Source organism: Hyperoodon ampullatus (assembly GCF_949752795.1).
Source record: "Hyperoodon ampullatus genome assembly, chromosome: 6".
NCBI classification, from domain to species: Eukaryota; Metazoa; Chordata; class Mammalia; order Artiodactyla; family Ziphiidae; genus Hyperoodon; species Hyperoodon ampullatus.
The window spans coordinates 83,431,125-83,450,461 of record NC_136919.1 but is presented as its reverse complement, the minus strand read 5'-3'; the positions used below and the strand labels follow the sequence as shown (position 1 = coordinate 83,450,461).

The window sequence follows — 19,337 nt, the reverse complement described above, 5'->3', positions numbered from 1 at the left end:
ATGTCTGCTGTTGAAGAATGCATGCAAGACTGAAGCCAGCAACACTGTAATCCACCAAATGCCTGTGATGCAACCCACAGCTCCCCAGCTCACAAGTTTCCTCACTGAAGTCATTTCCAGGGAAGCCAACAAGAAATACTGAAATATGCAGGAAGAGCCCAGAAAGGCTGAAGGGACTGAGTTTTCCAAGCAAACAGCAACTGTGGAGGGACTGTTTTTCTACAACAGAGCGGGCTCCAGGGAGAAGAGCTGCACATGTGTGAAGCCAACTTTTGTACTTCACCAGGGATCACCTGGACACTTCAAGTTCAATGCAAATGCACAGCAGTAAAGAAAAAAAGAAAAACATCAAGAAAAAGGTCTTCCCTGGTTTTGGTAACAACAGCTGGTGTGACCTCCATTAATCATAGAATTGGGCATCTGCAGGCCTTGCTCGCTGGAGAGAAGCCTCAGGGAGGTAGCAGCAATGACCTGGCGGCAGCTGAGACCCCTGTCTGTGGAGGGAGGAGGGCGTGCCCAGCGACTGAGATACCAAAGCATCCTTCAGTTCCTTGCACCTGCATACCCTTAACCTGGCAAACTGCGCTTCATAAAGTACGAAGCCCAGGTTTCCTTATGCCCTAACGGAAGACATTAGGTTTTAAAGACAAACACAAGAAGACTTCTGAACACAGAAATAAAATGCAGTGAAAGACTCTGGAATCTGTACTCCTAGTCACTATCACCAAGAAGTGCTGCTGCTCTCTGTTTTTCTCACTGTCCTACAGCAGATGAAGTTGGAGATTTTGAAAAGCAACTGGTAATTCCTCAGTCTCACTTTCAGCTCTGCAGGCTTGCACTGGCCTTGGCCTCTCAACTCGTCTGGCATGTTGTCATTGTCCTAACAGAGATCACCACTGCCGTGGACACCTGGCATGTGGACAGGCGGCTGTGTCAACGTAAGAGGTTGGCTTTCATTTGGACTGCATAGGCCTTTGACAATAAGGTTTTTGCCCCTATTAAATGTTCCTCTTGGAGAGAAACATCAAATGAAAGAAACTTACAGGCTTTTGGCTGTGGCTTGTATTTTAGAACCATAATGGGAATGGGGTGTATAAGGCAATCTGACATTTCCCCATCTGGTCCCACCTGTTGACAAGTATCCCCCACCCATGCTCTCAACCATTTGAAAAGCCAGTGGAGCAAAAGAAAACTTGTGCTAGAACATTCTGGCCTTTCAGCAGGATCCTGGCAATACAATTACCTGCTGGAGAAATGTTTGGAGGAAGTATGGAGAAAGGAAGAGGCTACTAAGAAAAAGTAAGTGCCCTCTTGGCCCATAAAGAATAAAGGGCCAACCTTTAAAACAGTGGTTAGCAAACTACAGTCAGTCCTCAAACCAAATCCAGCCCTTGGGCTGTTTGTGTAAATAAAGTTGTTATTGGAACACAGCCATACACATTCATTTATATTGTTTACAGTGGCTTTTGCACTCTAACGGCAGACTTGAGTAGTGGCAATAAACACATGGCCTGCAAAGCTCAAAACATTTACTAACTGAATCTTTGTAGAAAAAAATCTGCCAAAACCTGTTTTAAAACAAATAGAATTTCCTTTAACTTTGGAAAGTGCTCCAGCAGGAGCATTCAGTTAATCTGTAACAAATGCCAGCAGACACTTAAGGGCAGGGGAGGGCATCTCAGAGGCCTAAGGAATTAGTGTTCTGCACTTCTTTTATAGGATAAAGAACAACAGGTGGCCCTCAATTTTTCTGCAGCATCCTTTTAATATTACCCAACTCTTAAATGTTATACTGTTCCGTGCCTACAGATTCTAGGCGGCTTTGCACTCTCTGTTTATGTGTGGGCAGTGAGAGCTATGACCATCCCATCATGATGTGTAAGTGGCATTCCCCCTGGCCCCACTCAGTTTTTAGGGTAGTAAGAAATTAAAGAACAGCTGTACATTTTTGAATTAATATTTTTGGGTTGTTTTTGATTTATACCCAGGAGTGGAATTGCTGGGTCATACGGTAGTTCTGTTTTTAGTTTTTTTGAGAAACCTACATACTGTTTTCCACAGTGGCTGCACCAATTGACATTCCCACCGACGGTATACAAGGATTCCCTTTTCTCCACACCCTCACCAACATGTTACTTATGTTCTTTTTGATGGTGGTCATTTTGACAGGTGTGAGGAGATATCTCATTGTGCTTTTGATTTGCATTTCCTCTGATGATTAGCAGTGTTGAGCACCTTTTCATGTACCTGTTGGCCATCTGCATTTCCTTTTTGGAAAAATGTCTATTCAGTTCTTCTGCCTGAAAAATGTCTGTTCAGTTCTTCTGCCTATCTTTTTTTTTTTTTAGTACGCGGGCCTCTCACTGTTGTGGCCTCTCCCGTTGAGGAGCACAGGCTCCGGACGCGCAGGCTCAGCGGCCATGGCTCACGGACCCAGCCGCTCCACGGCATGCGGGATCCTCCCAGACCGGGGCACAAACCCGCGTCCTCCGCATCGGCAGGCGGACTCTCAACCACCGCGCCACCAGGGAAGCCCACCTGCCTATCTTTTAATCGGGTTGTTATTTGAAAAGATATATGCACCCCAATGTTCATAGTAGCACTATTCACAATAGCCAAGATATGGAAGCAACTTAAGTGTCCATCAACAGATGAATGGATAAAGAAGCTGTGGTATACACACACACACACAGACACAAACACACACACATACACACACAATGGACTACTACTCAGCCATAAAAAAGAATGAAATTTTTGCCATTTGCAGCAACATGGTTGAACTTGGAGAGCATTACACTAAGTGAAATAAGTCAGAGAAAGACAAATACTGTATGATATAACTTACATGTGGAATCTAAAACCACAATAAACTAGTGAATATAACAAAAAAAGAAGCAGACTCACAGATTTAGAGAACAAACTAGTGGACGGGGTGGGGAGAGGTAATATATGGGTTGGGGAGTGGGAGGTACAAATTATTGGGTATATGATAGGCTCACGGATTATCCGTACAACACAGGGACTATAGCCAATATTTTGTAATAACTGTAAATGGAAAGTAACCTTTAAAAATTGTATAGAGTGGGCTTCCCTGATGGCGCAGTGGTTGAGAATCTGCCTGCCAATGCAGGAGACACGGGTTCGAGCCCTGGTCTGGGAAGATCCCATGTGCTGCGGAGCAACTAGAGCCCGTGCGCCACAACTACTGAGCCTGTGTGTCTGGAGCCTGTGCTCTGCAACAAGAGAGGCCGCAATAGTGAGAGGCACGCGCACCGCGATGAAGAGTGGCCCCCGCTCGCCGCAACTAGAGAAAATCCTCGCACAGAAACGAAGACCCAACACAGCCAAAAATAAATTAATTCATTAATTTAAAAAAATTGTATAGAAAATCATGATCCTACAATATATGTACATGCACAATCCTCGACTTCTGAAAAAATAAAAAATAAAGCACAGCAGACTTTTTCGAGCTGAAAGAGTCACTGGGCATCATTGTGACCCCCGCACACTGGCGGTCAGGGGCCATGACTGTACCTGTTGGCCAAAAGCTGGGACCTGGTTCCTGAGGGCGAGGTCAGGTAGATGGCCAGGTCTCCCCTCCTGGGGTGGGTGATGGTGATGCGCACAACTACGTGCTCCAGGTAGCTGACGTGGTGGTTGGGATTGTCGGAGCAGCCTGATGCTTTGTAGACGGAGCGCACCGCACTGTTGGGCCGAACTGTCCTGCAACAGAGAGAAGGGGGTTTGAGCAGAGCACGAGGCAGAGCTCGACTGCGTGAGCCTGCAGGCCTGGAAGGACCACATGATGCAATGCAAGCCGTGGTCGCTGGAGACTAAGGGACACAGTGTCATTACCCAAATGATTAGGTCGTTTAAGGGAGTAACCCTGGTTAGGGTGGGAAAGGTGCAAGTGAGAGGAAAGGAGGAATGAAGGTTCTTTTATCTTCATGCAGGTAGTGCATATCAATCTTGTTCAGATAGATCGCTGGGCCCTGGTGCTGGAGTGTCTGATTCAGTAAGGCTGAGGTGGGTCACAAGAATGTGCCTTTCCAACAAGTTCCTGGGCGATAGGGATGTTGCTGATCTGAGGAATCCACTTTGTGAACCACCAGTATAGGGTACTGTGGTACAGTGGAGGCTTGGGGATGACTATGACCTTGATTCAAATCCCTGGTCTACCATTTCCTTTCTCTATAAGCCAAGCGCACACTCTTCCACTTGCCTACAGGCTCCTGTCTTCTTCACTAGCTTCCTCCTGTGCCACTGTACCCCTTGAACACTGGGTTCCAGCCACACTAGCATTGGTTCAAGTTCTGGGATAATTCAAGTTGACCTCAGCTACTTTGCGTACACTACTCTGCCTCTAGTGCTTTTTTGCTGCTGTTCCTATGGCTGACTCTTCTTTCATAGTCAAAGCTTAAATTTCACTCTCTAAGATGGTCACTGAACCATAGGAAAAACATGTTCCCCACCTTTTATTTTCTACCCTTTTTATTTCCAGCATTCACTCATTGTCATTTGTAATGATCTACTTATTATTTTGGTTTGACTCCCCCGCTAGACTGTAAGCTCCACAAGGGCAGGAAGCATTTCTTATTCCTGTTTCTATCCCTAATTATCTAGCCCAGTGCTTGATAGCAAGAAAAATTGTTGCTGAATTGGTAAATGAATTTGTGAATGAATAAACAATTATTCCATTTGATCCCATTTCCTCCTTTGTCAAAAGGGAATAATACCCAAGTTGTTATAAAGTTTTAAGAAGAAAACACACATTGTTCCTAGCACTTGGCTTGACCTATAGTAAGAGCTCAATAAATACTGGTTAACTTTTTACTTCTTTATTTTTTTTTCTCTTATTCTTTGCCACAAATGGGTAGAATGGGGAAAAAAAACTTAGTCCACTTATTTCTGCTTCCTAACAATTTCCTCAAGAATTATAATGGCTCTAGTTTTATTAAAAACCAAAGTTCTTACGTATTTTTCTGAGCTAACTCTCTAAAAAGAAAGCTGAAAGCAAATTACTAATAAAATCACTAAAATAAATCCTATTCTTTGGATTCAGCACCTAGGAGAGACTTCACTATCACTTGATGAATCCAATCAGCACAGCCTCCAAGTTTGTGAGGCTGAAACAGGGGACTAGGCCCTGGAATCTGAGTAAACTGCAATCTCTTTTCCTGTGCATCCTGCATCACTCTTCAGAGAACTACATGGTATGTAGTTAAGTTTCCAGAACATAAGGTTTAGTTTTGGGAGTATACCAACTTATGGGGAATACTCCTACCATAAAATATGGGGAATACTTCTACCATCAAATAGAAATATTGACAGAGTAGAAACTTGAAGAATGCCCATCTGTAAGGGTCCCCCCACCCCCTTGTAAGATACGTTTTTCTTTTAAGGATCCTTGGGTTATCCTAGTGTGTATTTAATGGCTTAGGGTCTTAGACATTCTATTAGAATTTTATAATTACATTAGAAAAAGACTACACAAATTTCTAGTTTCCATGTGCAACACAGGGCTGTCTCAAGATATCTGCACTGGGCTAATCTCTTTTAGGGCACTGTCATGCTGTCTGCTTGCAGCAAACATTACTTGATTTGTCGGTCTGTGCTCTCCACACACACGTGCTGCTGGGGAACAGTGGTCCACTTTTCCGCCTCCATCACCATGGCTTCCGCATCCATCAGTCCAAATCCATAGAGATGGCTCACTACAGAAGGCAAGAAGTTGGTCAGCTTTACCGTAGTTAGCAGCAACCTATGCCTTATATGTTGAGTTATACTTTCACACAGTAGAAAACCCAGACACAACCCTAACGGGAGCCAAGCTTTCTTTCTAGCAATGATTAAAAAAACAAATAAAAGAAGTAAACAATCATAAGAAAATAAGATGAATGCATATTATTCATTGAGTATGTTCTATAACTAGTAACATGACTATCATTTATGAATTGTTACTACATGGCAGGCACTAGTCCATATTTTTACGTTTAATCCTCCCAACAACCTTAAGATGTTAGTACTATTATTATTATCATTCATGGATGAGAAAACTGAGGAAAGAGAGAAACTTGGCTAAGATTGACCAGCAATTCAATGGTTGAGCCAAATTCTAACCCACATAGATTTGCTCCCAGGCCTCACTGTTAACCACTTGTATTCAAGTGATAACATCACCAATTTTGTAAGATAAAATAATCAGTAGGTTTAAAGAGAAGTGTATACAACTTCAAAAATACAAATTTTCTGACCTATCTAGTAGTTTGGTTGAAAATCCTGGAAGACATAAATTATTATCTTTCCTCTGGCATATGAAAAATTTATTAAACTTCATGCATGAAATATTTGGAGGCCTCTAGACTTTTATGCCAGCTTCTTATCCTCGAATGTTATAAACTTTTAGTTCTCAATGAGAAATACCTATTGATCTAAAGCTAAATTTGACATAACTGTCTCAGAAGTTTCAATTACATATAGGAATATTTTAATGATGATACAGTGAGATCTACATTTGCAGCTCTTTCTAAAAATACTTTAAAATCCCAGTTGAATGCTTAAAATCTCCACCTTGCATTAAACTCTCTCATATCTTTATATTTAACACAAAGTCATCGACCAGATTTATTGCCTAAAACATTTCCTTATGACATGAATTACTTTATGCAAAAATGTCTAGAGATGCCCATGCTTATGGATTATTTAAATACTTCAGCTTGAAATTCAAGATATTCTATGATACAGTCCCATTCTACTATCAAAACAACCTCCTCACCAAACCTTTTGCGTTAGCAAGGTCAGTCACTCCTCTGCAGTCCCAGTCATATCTTGCTCTTTCTGCCTCACTGCCTCTGCTCATGCTGAGCCCTCGGCCTGCAGTTCCCTCACTCATCCTCTCTGCAGAGTCACACTCTACTCTTCCAAGTTCCTGAAGGCCTAGCTAGTCTATCCTCTCCTTCTTGAAGTAGTCTCTGACCAATAAAAGTCAATAGAATTTCAACCATCTGTGATGAGTGAATTTTCTCCTTTCTAGACCTATAACTTTAATTAATTTGTCAATCCATCTGCCCTTCTGCCCATCTAGCCAGCGATCCATTCACCCATCCGTCCATGCATCCATCTATTTATCGTGCATCCATCCACCTATCCAACATTGCTTGAGTGCCTTCTATGTGCCAGGCACTGTATTATGCACTGCAATTTTTACCTGTGTCATCTATTGAATTGCTAACTAAGTCTCTGTCAGCATGTCTTTTTACCCCAAATGTATTATAAACTGCTTGATGGTGGGACCTAGGACTTACATTTCTTTATATGTTTCATGGAAGTTAGCAAAACTTTATACACATGGGAGGAACTTATAGCATATAAAAAGGAAAATTGTGCTAGGATTCAGAAATACTGCTCCATTTCTGCTATTTGCTAATCATATAACTTCTGGCAAACAAGATAAAATATCTAACCCACAATTTCCTTGTTTGGGGATATTATTATCTATCCCATCACCATTACTAAATTGATTATTATTATATATCCTACATGAGAAAATCTGTGTAAAGAACTATACAAATGAAAGGGCTCATTATTATATCAGATACTCAGCCAGACAGGACATACTGAATAAAACAGAATAAAAGTACTTTGCTATGGCAAGGATATATTTAGGATTTTTATACATGTACTTTTGTAACTTTTATTATAAGTGATTTTTTTCTTGATTAAAAAGTAATGTATGTTCATTGTAAAAACTTGTAAATACATCCAGAAAAGAATAAAATAAAACTCATCAATAACCTCATCACAAATCGGTAAATGCTACTAACAATTCTATTTAGTTTTATTTATATAGTATTATGTGAGGTAAGCTTGCCACCTTAATTAAAAAAGATACAGAGTAACCCACATAATAGAGGAGAAATGTCAAATTTGGGCTTAAGGAAACGAAATTGTGGAGATCTTTTGTTAAAGTTCATATAAATCCTATGTTGTTACTTATCACTTAACCATAGGCTATATCATTTCATCATGAATACTCTAAGGTATTTTCTTTCCCTGGAGGAATTGAAATTATTGCCAAAGATACAATACTAGGCTAACTCTGCATGGTGCACAAATATCCCCATACTAGTGTCAAGCGGTTTTAAACCCATACAATTTATCATTTAGTCTCAGTTTAGGGAAATGAGATAAGAAATTTGATTGATATGAGGGGAGTAGGGAAGAAGGGGAGGGTAAGGGCTTTGAATAGTCCACAAAATGGGTGCCTGGGCCCCAGCTCAGCTGTGCACGCTGCTGTTCCCCACCTCCCCACCCCCCACCCCCAATAACTGTCAACAACCTTTAGGACATAAATTAACACACAGAGTCATCAAATACAACAAACACTTCATGACTGTTAACCACTCGAGTTAAGTAGAAAAGCACCTTGAGTCTTTATGAAGGCCGTAAATTTGTTTTGGTTTCCGATTCAGTTCCTACCCTCCAGAGACAAGGTCTGTTCACGCAACACTCAAAGGAGGTGTTCAGAACAGAGGCTGAGTAGCTGCAGTAAAACTACAGACTGGCAGGTCAACAGAAAAAAAAGTGTATATTAATAAAATATTAATAAATGAGGGAATCAGAATAGATCACTGAAGTCGATTGAATCAGTAATGGAGATTTTCAGTATTTTAAATTATTTTAAGATACTTGAAATTGTGTATCTGCCCACAATCATGATACACAGTCTAAGAAAAAAATGAAATAAATTTATTTCTTCTTTTTTTGGTTGGGGGGGCGGTGCTGACGATATATCAACTCTGTGTATTCTGATTGGCAGTTATTTGTTTGGTTTTTGGCAAATACTAATGAGAAGATAATTACACAATGAATGTGTTCGGCAGATAAACTCCTTCAAAACATGGTGTCAACAGGGAAACAAACTATTAAATGGTATGGGAGCACTAGTAATTTTTCTGAGATATAACTGACATGTAATAATTTTTTTATATAATATAAAGTTTCACATTCTAAAATTAGCTATAAATTCAGAAACACTGTTTTGTTTGAGTCAACCATTTGAGTCAAGTCTTGCCCATCACACTGTTACCACTGTTACCATGCCCCATGGAGTATGATTTCATACAGTGGCTGCAGAACACCTGGCTTAGAGATGAGGTTCCATATGTATTTGTGAAGTGAATGAATGTAACTGATTAGAGAAATTTTCTTTAATTCACCAAGGGGCATAAAGTGCTTTTAGGAAAATTGTAAGGTGGAATTAGGAGCTCTGTTCTTTTTGTTACTGACTACTATAAAGTCATCATTAATACTCAAAATGTATTCAAGTATAGAGCCAATACTCCTATTTTAAAAATTTATGATTACCTGTATAGCAAATACACCATGCAAACAACTGGTTGTGATATGGCCATTCCATAACTAAAATAGTTTTATCTATGCACGTTTCTCATGCCAAGATCAGAGCAAATCCTGAGCCTGGAAGTAACTTCATGACGATCAAGTGGGACCTCTCTGTGCAAGCACTGAGCCAAATGCAAAATTCTTTGAATTCAATATTTAGAAAGACATTGAGGGAACAAAGCATGTATACAGATTAACTAAAGATCTCAAAGCAGTTAAGAAATGTATTTCAGAAAGTACATTTATCTCTTGGTAGAATGATGCTGAACAAGCTTAATAAAGGGAATCTGAAAATCTTGCTTAGCATTATATTTGTTCCATTAGGCTGCATGACTGTTTATGCAGATAAGTTCCGAAAAGTGGAACTGGCTTTTATGCCAAGTAATCCAAAAGCTTCCCTGCTTGGACTAGTCAGATGGCCGAGAGAAGGCAGGAAAATAGATAATGTTCTCCAGCCGGTATATTTCCATTTTCGGATGAGACCAGAAGTGCCAGGAGGAGCTAATCATTAAATATACAAGTAAACAATTGCATAGTTCAAAAGCAGATACAGTTAATTTAGACAACAGTGCTAGCTATGAGACCTAAAAAAGTCAGTTCTAAAGAAAAGTTAGAAAGCTCAGTAGGAAAAGAAAAATTAGAAGTTTCGGGCACAGGAAGCTATAACCAGGGAAATTTGGTGTACTTCTATATCTCTTAGTGGACTATCCTTGCTGATGCCAGCTATTTAAAATCTTTTTTAGAAAAATACCATACTGAATAGATATTTCATAACTCTAAAATGGCTATTAGTAAAGCACTCTCTATATACTAAAGTAATTGGTTGGAAAAAGTTGTGTGTGTGATTTTTTTTTTTAAGTTTTTGAGCTTCCTGAAGTAAGGCTTTCTGCTACCAGCTGTCAGATGTACAGACAATGCTATGTAGCATCCAGGGTAAAGTAGGGCAAACAACAAAAACCATCCAAGTTGCCTATGAGAGATTAAAAATTTTGCCTGTGACTGAAAAAAATACAACTAAGTGACAGCTATCCATTCCTGAGCATTTAATATAAAAGTACAGCCAATTTCTTCCATTGGGGAAATCATTTCCTATGACTAACACAACTAAATGCCTAGGTTTACCCAGAGGTGTCCTGGTTTTAGCACTGAAATCCTGTGTCCCGGGGAAAGCCTTCATTCATGGACAAACCAGGAGAGTGGCTACCCCACGGGGAACCAAGGGAGTAAGATGATGCTCTTATGGAGTGGCACAGAGCTCTCACATCTTTTTTTTTTTTTGCGGTACGTGGGCCTCTCACTGTTGTGGCCTCTCCCACTGCAGAGCACAGGCTCCAGATGTGCAGGCTCAGTGGCCATGGCTCACGGGCCCAGCCGCTCCGTGGCATGTGGGATCTTCCCGGACTGGGGTACGAACCCGCGTCCCCTGCATCGGCAGGCGGACTCTCAACCACTGCACCACCAGGGGAGCCCGTCTCACATGTTTTAATATCAATAATCCAGTAACTAGAAGATGTATGGGCATCCTGAACTTATATTTGTATTTGTTGAGATGCACGTGATCATCAAAATATAAAACATGGTTGATAAATTAGGTTTAATCATTCAGTTCTTAGAAAGGGTCAATTTCAATATACTTCATCAATATAAGTTAAGAATTTATACCATTAATTATGATATCACTCATGGGGTTTGGAGCACCTACTATGGATTCAACACAATGAGCTTCCAAAAGAAACAGAAACTGCTGTGTGTTCTCAGGCCAGCAGGAGATGAGACAAGAATAACTCTATGATTTCACTAAGAAACAATTAAAAGCGATAACTGTGTAGTCACTGTGTAAGTGTAAAAAGACTTCAAAAGAGTAAGAAATCAGGGCTTCCCTGGTGGCGCAGTGGTTAAGAGTCCGCCTGCCAATGCAGGGGACGCGGGTTCGTGTCCCGGTCCGGGAAGATCCCACATGCCGCGGAGCGGCTGGGCCCGTGAGCCATGGCCGCTGAGCCTGCGCGCCCGGAGCCTGTGCTCCGCAACGGGAGAGGCCACACAGTGAGTGGCCTGCGTACCGCCAAAAAAAAAAAAGAAAAAAAAAGAGTAAGAAATCAGTAAAAAAAAGACAATGGATGTAAAGCAACTACTAGAGCCTGCTCTACACAAAGTACTCAATAAATGTTAGCTGAAATTTGGAGTCAGGTAAGATGACCCAAGAAAGGAAGGTGATATTTGGACTGGGTTTTGGTGCCCACATCGGATTCAGTGAGGTGGAGATGCAGGGAGGACAACCAGGCGCCAGGATGGAACCTCCCAGTTAAATAATCATCAGGTCTGTGTGTGGTTCTTTGACGCCATGAGGAAACCAGCAGCCCTGGCATGTGGGGTGAGTGGTCAGCAGGGGATGGGCATTAGCAGTCTACTTGGTAGGAAATAAGGGGAAGAGAGTGGACGGCGAGAGAACTGGATGCCAACCGTGACAGTGGGCTGTCTTCTGCCATCAGTCAGGCTGTTGCTATTCTATTGATACCTAAGGGTAAACCACCAGGCTGAGAGGTCGTTACGCAAAATGCAAATTCCTGTCTTGTCTTGAGGGGGGCTGCTTGATCTGCAGGGTGGGGTTGAGACTCCGACTGAGATCAGAGGGCTCCTGCAGCTGTCAGAGTCCTTGCACCTTTGGGTTCTTTGATGCTCAATGTGCTGAACCACCTGTTCTGAAATAACTGCTCCCACCAGGGACCCTGTGCCTCCTGCACCTACTAATCAAGCCAGACCAAACGTGCAGAATAAGCAGAGGGTGTGCAACGCACCCCATTGCACATGCATAATGTAAGTGCTTCAGTACTGCTGCTTTTAAAGTAGAAATAAACAGCTAAATGCGAAAACATAAAATGTAAGATTTATAAACATGAAGAAGCGGAAAGTAATACTCTTCCGTCTTCTATGTCAGCACTTCTACACTTAAACATCTCTATAGATGAAAGCCAGGATGCTTGCAGAATTAGCCTTTTCTTCTCTTTCCTTACTCAGACATCTATCTCTTCATGACATACCCTTTAAATTTCAGTGTGAAAGGCACATAAGCTTCTTAGAGAATCAGAACTCTAGTTGCAGTGCCTTCTTCTGCCTCTTCCTACAAAATGCAGACTCGCTGGGGGCAGGAAAACCCTGCAGCCAGCACCTGCCTTATTGCCTTACTTTGCATGGTTTGTTTCCAGTTTTCCTTTGCTTTTCTTAAAATCACAGGCTCTACTAACAACTCCAGCCAGATCCAAAGATGCCAGCCATCACCAGCACTACCGGGGGCTTGCATGTGGAAAGTTTCCAGACACTGATACTTGGCTGTCTGCGGGGTCTGCACTTCAAAGCGCCCCTCAGGATGTGTTTGGTTAGCAGCTATAGGTAGTCAGACAGGCTCATCATTACAGAGACGAAGTAAAAAGAGTTTAGGAAACCACTGCTGAGTTCTTCTCCTCCATGTACAATGTACTTCATTATACATGATTTATATGCACACAATTTATTATATATGCATATATAAGATACATATTTATTCTAATCTTTTAAAATTTACAGAGCTCAGATAAGGAGATATGCCTGCCTTCTCTTAAGGGCATTTAACAAAAGATAAACATGTCACATTATTTTCTCCTTTTCTCTGGCCATTCTTTTGTTTGCTTCCAACGTGGTGGTCATAATAGGCAAGTAATTTGCTTAAGGTAATTGACTAGTATTTCTTGATTGGAGGTAGGAAAACTATTTTACCACCTTGGGGAAACTTAGCCATGTATTCCTGGGCATACAAGCATAGATACTGTGCTTGCTTTTAAGAAACTAAGATTGTTTGGACAAGATGAGAACAAAATAAAAAATGTACTACAAGGGCCTTTGGGTAAAAGCTAATTGAAGATTAGACTGACCATATAGCTCCCCAGCCTAGATCTTCTTGGTATATAACTTGGATAGACAATTATCAGACTGCGATCTTGATGAGCCAGCAGTCAAAAATTCTTATTTGTGAATTATTCATATTATTTTTAGATAACTCTTCATTTAATTTTCATTTACTTTTGCTTTTTTCCTTAAATTCTCATAAAAGAATGGAATAGAAAATCTGGTTGATATTTATTTCAAGTGAGTGTATTTTCATACTCTGTAGTTAACAGAGGTTGCAAAGATATGGTTATTTCATCTAACTATACCAAACATCCATGGCTCACCTGATACAAAGCCATTACCCACTGCTGATATGATGGTTGGCAAACTACAAAGAGTGACACATAGAAGAAATTATTCCTTGCAGGGAATGTCATCTTCTGATTGGGAAGAAAGCTAACACTTACCTTTCTAAGTTTCAAGTATTATATAAGGCTTCTCATGAACATTCCTTTTCATTTACATAAAACTCAAATAAGGGACAATAATAAGGAAATTTCTGTAAAATCTCAGAAAAATAGGCCACTAATGAAGGCTGCATATTCTCTTAGAAGAAATAATAGTTGAGATGGTTCTTATATCCTGGACTAAGATTTGGATTCATGGAGGTATAATTCATGGGGAAAGGAATGAGATATTTGGAATGGTGGCTTCCTCAAGAAACCTGTGTGGGCCTGGAATCCCATGGATGGATTTAATCTGGAGGTAATGGAGTAGCCAACATTCAAGGAAATGACATCATTTAAGTAATATTTTAGAAAGACTGATCTGGCATTGGTGTATGGGATATGAAATGGCAGACGGATTGAGGCAGGGAACTAGTTCCTTCAATGGTGCAGGCATGGAAGACCATAAAGAAGGTTATGGAAGGGGTGAAATGAAATACGAGATCAGATAAGAAAAGGAGCAATGAAATTTCACATCTCACACTACGTAGGATACATACTGAGTCAGAGTAAACGGGGTGATCTAGAGAAGGATACACCCTGATGATAGAGGTAACTTTGGGGGAGAAGTTGTTTTGTAAAAGACAATTGACAGTTCCGTTTGGCAGTTTTGAGTTTTAAATGACATAGATGAGCCTTGGGCAGAGATTCTAGGTGGGTAATGGATGAAGTCAATGCTGAAGATGGTAGAACTGAAAATCATTAGTCAGGAGGTAGTATTTGTCATTTAAAGTAAGGTGGGGATGTGAAGGTGGAATTAAGAGAATGTAAGAGGGATGGAGGGAGGAAGGGAGGGAGGTGATGGGGAGAGAGGAGGGGAGAAGGAGAGAGAGCCAGAGCGCTTTAAACAACAGAACTTAAGGAATGGCCCAGGTGAAAGGAAGGGAGAGAAAGGACTCAGGAGAGTGTCAATGAAGAATGGGGCGGGCTTCCCTGGTGGCGCAGTGGTTGGGAGTCCACCTGCCGATGCAGGGGACGTGGGTTCGTGCCCCGGTCCGGGAGGATCCCGCATGCTGCGGAGCGCCTGGGCCCGTGAGTCATGGCCGCTGAGCCTGCGCGTCCAGAGCCTGTGCTCCGCAGCGGGAGAGGCCACAACAGTGAGAGGCCCACGTACCGCCAAAAAGAAAAAAAAAAAAAAAAAAGAATGGGGCTATATCTCTGCATCACAAAAGGCAAGGAAAGACAGATCTGGACTGGGTAGATCAAAAGCATGACATCCTAGAGAAAAACAAGGAGGCTTCTGGTTTGGCAAGCAGAAAATGGTTGAAAATCTCAAAGAGTAATTGCACTTCAAAGGTGGAAGTGGAAACTAGATTGAAGAAAATTACAGAGGGATTAAACAGTAAGGAAACGGAAGCAGCTAAATCAGACTACTTGTTGGGAATTTTTAGTTGTGTTTGGAAGGACAGAACTAAGGCAGGAGGATAATGGAAAAGGGTTTTCCCTCCAAAATGGGGGATACAAAGTTCGAAAACACAGGGTATGGTCCAATTAACAGAAACGCAAATGCATGAAGCTGGGAGCAAATGGCTAAGAGACAAGAGATGAGATTCTTTAAGAGCACCTTTCACACATGGGATTCCTTATCCAAACTACAAAAAAAAAAAAATCATTTGAGAGACAAGTTTTTCATTTCTTCTAAGGATGGTATTTCAATTAGCAACATTCAAATTTCACTGGAAGAGAAGTTAATTCATTGCATACAGTGGATAACTTGGGTCGGTGGTTCCCAAACTTGCATGTGCATCACCCAGGGGACCTGTTAGGGCACACATTGTGTAGCCCCACTGATTAGTAGTTTTGAGGTAAGGCCCAGAATTTGCATTTCTAACAAGTTCCCAGGTGATGCCAATATTGTGGGTCCAGGGACACCACTTTGAGAACCACTTCCTAAGGGTATACAGGCTAGCATCTTTCCTGGAAGCCCAGTTGGTAAAGCCTGGTTAATTAGGCTAGTATCTCCAACATAGGGCCTGAGTTTCTGTAGGCATGATTCATAAATACCTGTCCCTCATGCCAGAAGCGCAAGAAGTAAGTTGGTTATTCAGAAGATCATGCCAATATCTTTTCATGTGGGCTACCAAAGACATTTTTGCTTCTCTTAAAAAAATATTTTAAGATGATAAAGTTCTCCCAATTAATCTATAAATGCACATCCCTCATTTTTCAAGCACAGGTTGGTCTAGGTATTTCCTTCTTTGGATACACATCACTTAAAGAGTTAAATTCTACGCATTGTTAGGATAGAATCAGTGTTTGATTGAGATACAAAATCATGCTCAATTACAATGCTGAAAAAAGTAAATGCACTGAGATATGTATTTCCTAATCTTACCGCGTCTACAATTGAAGTGCATTTATCAAGCATGCTTCCCAAAATAAGATGCCTAGAAGAAATTTTGTATGGGAGGTAAAAATATTTTACATATGCATTTTTTTACATATTAGCTAATGAAATCTGTAGAACAATGCTAGCAAGATAGTATTATTCACATTTTACAGCTGAAAAAACTGTCTCATGAATATTAAAAAAACAACAACAACTCTAAAGTCACTGGGACTTGAGCCCAAGTGTTCAAAATCTTGATGTATCATATATGTACTCAGTGATTACCACTGTCTGTAAGACAGTATTTCTTTCAACTACGGTACTCAAATCAATCATAAATCCTTGGAATAACAAGGTAGTAAAGGTGCAGGGGGAACATTTTGGGAATTTGTCTACATATCACAAATGAACACTGGAACATTTTTATCCTCTCTTCCTTTTGCAAATCAGCTGCATTAAAAACTGCTCTCTTCTTCAAAACTCATTAAAATATCATGTGCAGAGAAAGAAATATGTGGAGTTTGGAAGGAAAGTCAACATCTGGCCCATAACCCTTTCCCCTATTCTTGCTGAGAAATGACCTTCTTCAGTCATTTCTATCAGGGGTTTTCCCTGAGTGAGAAGATATTGTTAATATGGTAAAGATACTTTATTTTATATTCATGCTGAGGCCATTGTCTTATTACAGCTAACCAGTCATGCACAGATGGAAGAACGGCATTGAGTGGCAAAGAGCAGCTTCCCATTTGTTAACATCCAGCAGTGATCACAATACCCTCCTTTTGGGCTCTTTCAAAGATGACTCTGGAAACTTCAGGGTGTACCGTGTCTTCTGGTAGAACACCATAAAATGAAGCCTGTTGAAACTATTACTGGGATGTGTGATAGATATTTAATTGCTTTGAAATACCTAAGGCTAGCAAGATGTGAACATGTATAAAGAGCTTGAATTGAGATTCTAAGAAAAAAAAAAAGCCTGGATCTATTTATGTCACAGAAGATGTATCCAGATGGATTCTGCAAAGTGATCACCTGGTGTGTATAACTGTACCTTCCTAGACACAGTGGCCTTAGGAAGTTACGCATAGAACTAGGGTGGGATTAATTTTCAGGATTTCTTTCTGAATCTTTGGGTCTGGTTTTTCTTGTAGACACTGGTATGAATATAAAGATCTCTCTGGATAGAAACAAAGGATGGGCTAAGCCATCTTTATGAAAATTTAAAAAGATGTAATAAGGCTCCTTTTTTCTCTTGTTCATTTGGGTTATCTTATTGATCCTGAACAAGTTTTCACAGCTGGAACAGTGCCCATTTGGCATGGTCTCACTATGGTCACAGCAACTTAGAGCCCCCTGTCCCTGATGGATGACAGGGAATTAGTGCTGCAGTCTCTGTGCTCAGAATGCTGATGCCAGAGTCCAAACTGATAGGCATGTACTGATTTCAATGACAGAATTCCTCCTATGCACCTCAATCACATTTCCCCCTTTCACATTTAAAGCTCTATTCCTCGGTAGAAAAGATGGTCTGTTGGGAGCACCTTCACAAGCCAGCTTGATGATAATCATGGAAACATCACATAAAGTCCTTTTCACCACTGCCTCTTGCCTGTGTTCATGTATCCTGCATATATCAATGTTTATAAGGACTCATCACCCCAAATAAGAATCTTCTCCTACTGGCTCGACATGAAATAATTATACATTTGAACTAATGAAGCTTCAATCATTTTTGGTCACAAAATAAGGCAGAATGTAGAAAGAATATGAAGAGAGAAACAGATTTGTGCTTTACACACTCACTCAAAATTCTAAGATTTTACGTCAAACTGTGTCTAGAGAGTTGGTGATAAAGATAGTGATGAAAAAGATATTGGAAAACTCTATTTGACTGCAGTAACTTTGCTAATGAAGGTTCTGTGAATGTCAAGGTTGAAGCAATAGAGGAAGGTTAAAATGACCAAAACCGTCCCTGGAGAGTTGCCTTTTAAAAGACACCTGTGCCTTTGACAATTGTGGGAGAAATTACAACAGAATTCTACACAACAGGGCTGTCTATGTGAGAATTATGTGTATTAGAGACAGCTGCCTCTTTCTTTAGGTGGACATCATCCCACTCTCGGGCACTTGGCTTGGTGAATAAATCAAAGGCCAGATTTCAGTCTCCATGCAATTCTCGTTTGATTCCCCTTGCAGTTAATAACATGTGCAACGAACCGTGGCAGCCCTAGCATACAATCATAGACATTTCTTGCATTTTCAGGTATCTCCTCTGATTCTTTAGTCATATATGGCCGGAATTTAGTGCGAGTTTTAGGATTCTAAGATGCACAATATTGAACTCTGGAACAAAGCTGGACATGTATCTTTTACCTTGGCTCTAAAGGCACTTCTGAAGGCAAAACATATAAAGAAAAGCAAAAAATTTCCAGACAAAACCATCCCACACAGTATATTAAGAAAACATAGACGCTGCAGCCTCTGGCAGGTTCAAAAAAGTCATAAAGCTTCCTAGGACGATAGATGATTCTAAGTTTGCTTCACAGCCAAGAAAAAGAATATTAACATAAAACTTAAGAAAGGGAAAAAGGCATTTGTAAACTGTAAATGCCTCTGTCACTCTACCTGCAAGAGTCTCACAGTGACTCAAGAAGCTAACCAGAATTATGTCACTTGCTTTCTTTAAGTCTCTGAAAATTGACATGGCAAATACAAAGACCACAACTATACATGAAAATAATTCAAATATTGGAAGTTAAGTGGCTTTCTGAAGGTCATGGTGAACAATAATAAGCAACAAAAAGACTTGGGTCAAAGGAAATTTGTGAAGTCTTCTCAAAGTACAATTTCTGGCTTGACACTTTTCAAGAAGCGATCTCATCACCACACCCTTTGTCCTGGATTTATTAAAGACCCATTTCAAAAAGCATTTCTTTGTCTTCTTTTTTTAAGAAAAAGAATTTAGCAAGATGATTATATAACACCAGCGCTATAACTCTCCTCATTTAGAAGGCGACCGAGAGATGATAAAAAATTTCACTGAATGTCACAGCCCTTGAGGTCAGGAATATACAATTGCATGCTAAGATGATAGAAAATGATCACTGCAAGAGCATTTTCATCCATTTTAGCAAGTCAGTTTCTACTGTGCGTGTCATTTTGTAGCACATATCACAGGACCCATGGATTTATATCATCAGCTTAAAAAAGAAAACTCTAACATCAAAGCAACTGGA

General features: G+C 40.5%; 1 protein-coding gene across 1 annotated transcript in view; it reads right to left on the bottom strand.

Annotated features, from left to right (window-relative positions):
• PCSK5 (proprotein convertase subtilisin/kexin type 5) overlaps window positions 1-19,337 on the bottom strand; it is a gene marked incomplete at its 5' end in the record, with an annotated part of 318,876 nt that overhangs the window by 43,765 nt on the left and 255,774 nt on the right. Inside the window, 2 exons of the mRNA XM_079705774.1 lie at window positions 3,538-3,726; window positions 5,600-5,717. Of these exons, the coding sequence (XP_079561900.1) occupies window positions 3,538-3,726; window positions 5,600-5,717 (307 nt within the window). The remainder of the gene's footprint in view (window positions 1-3,537; window positions 3,727-5,599; window positions 5,718-19,337) is intronic.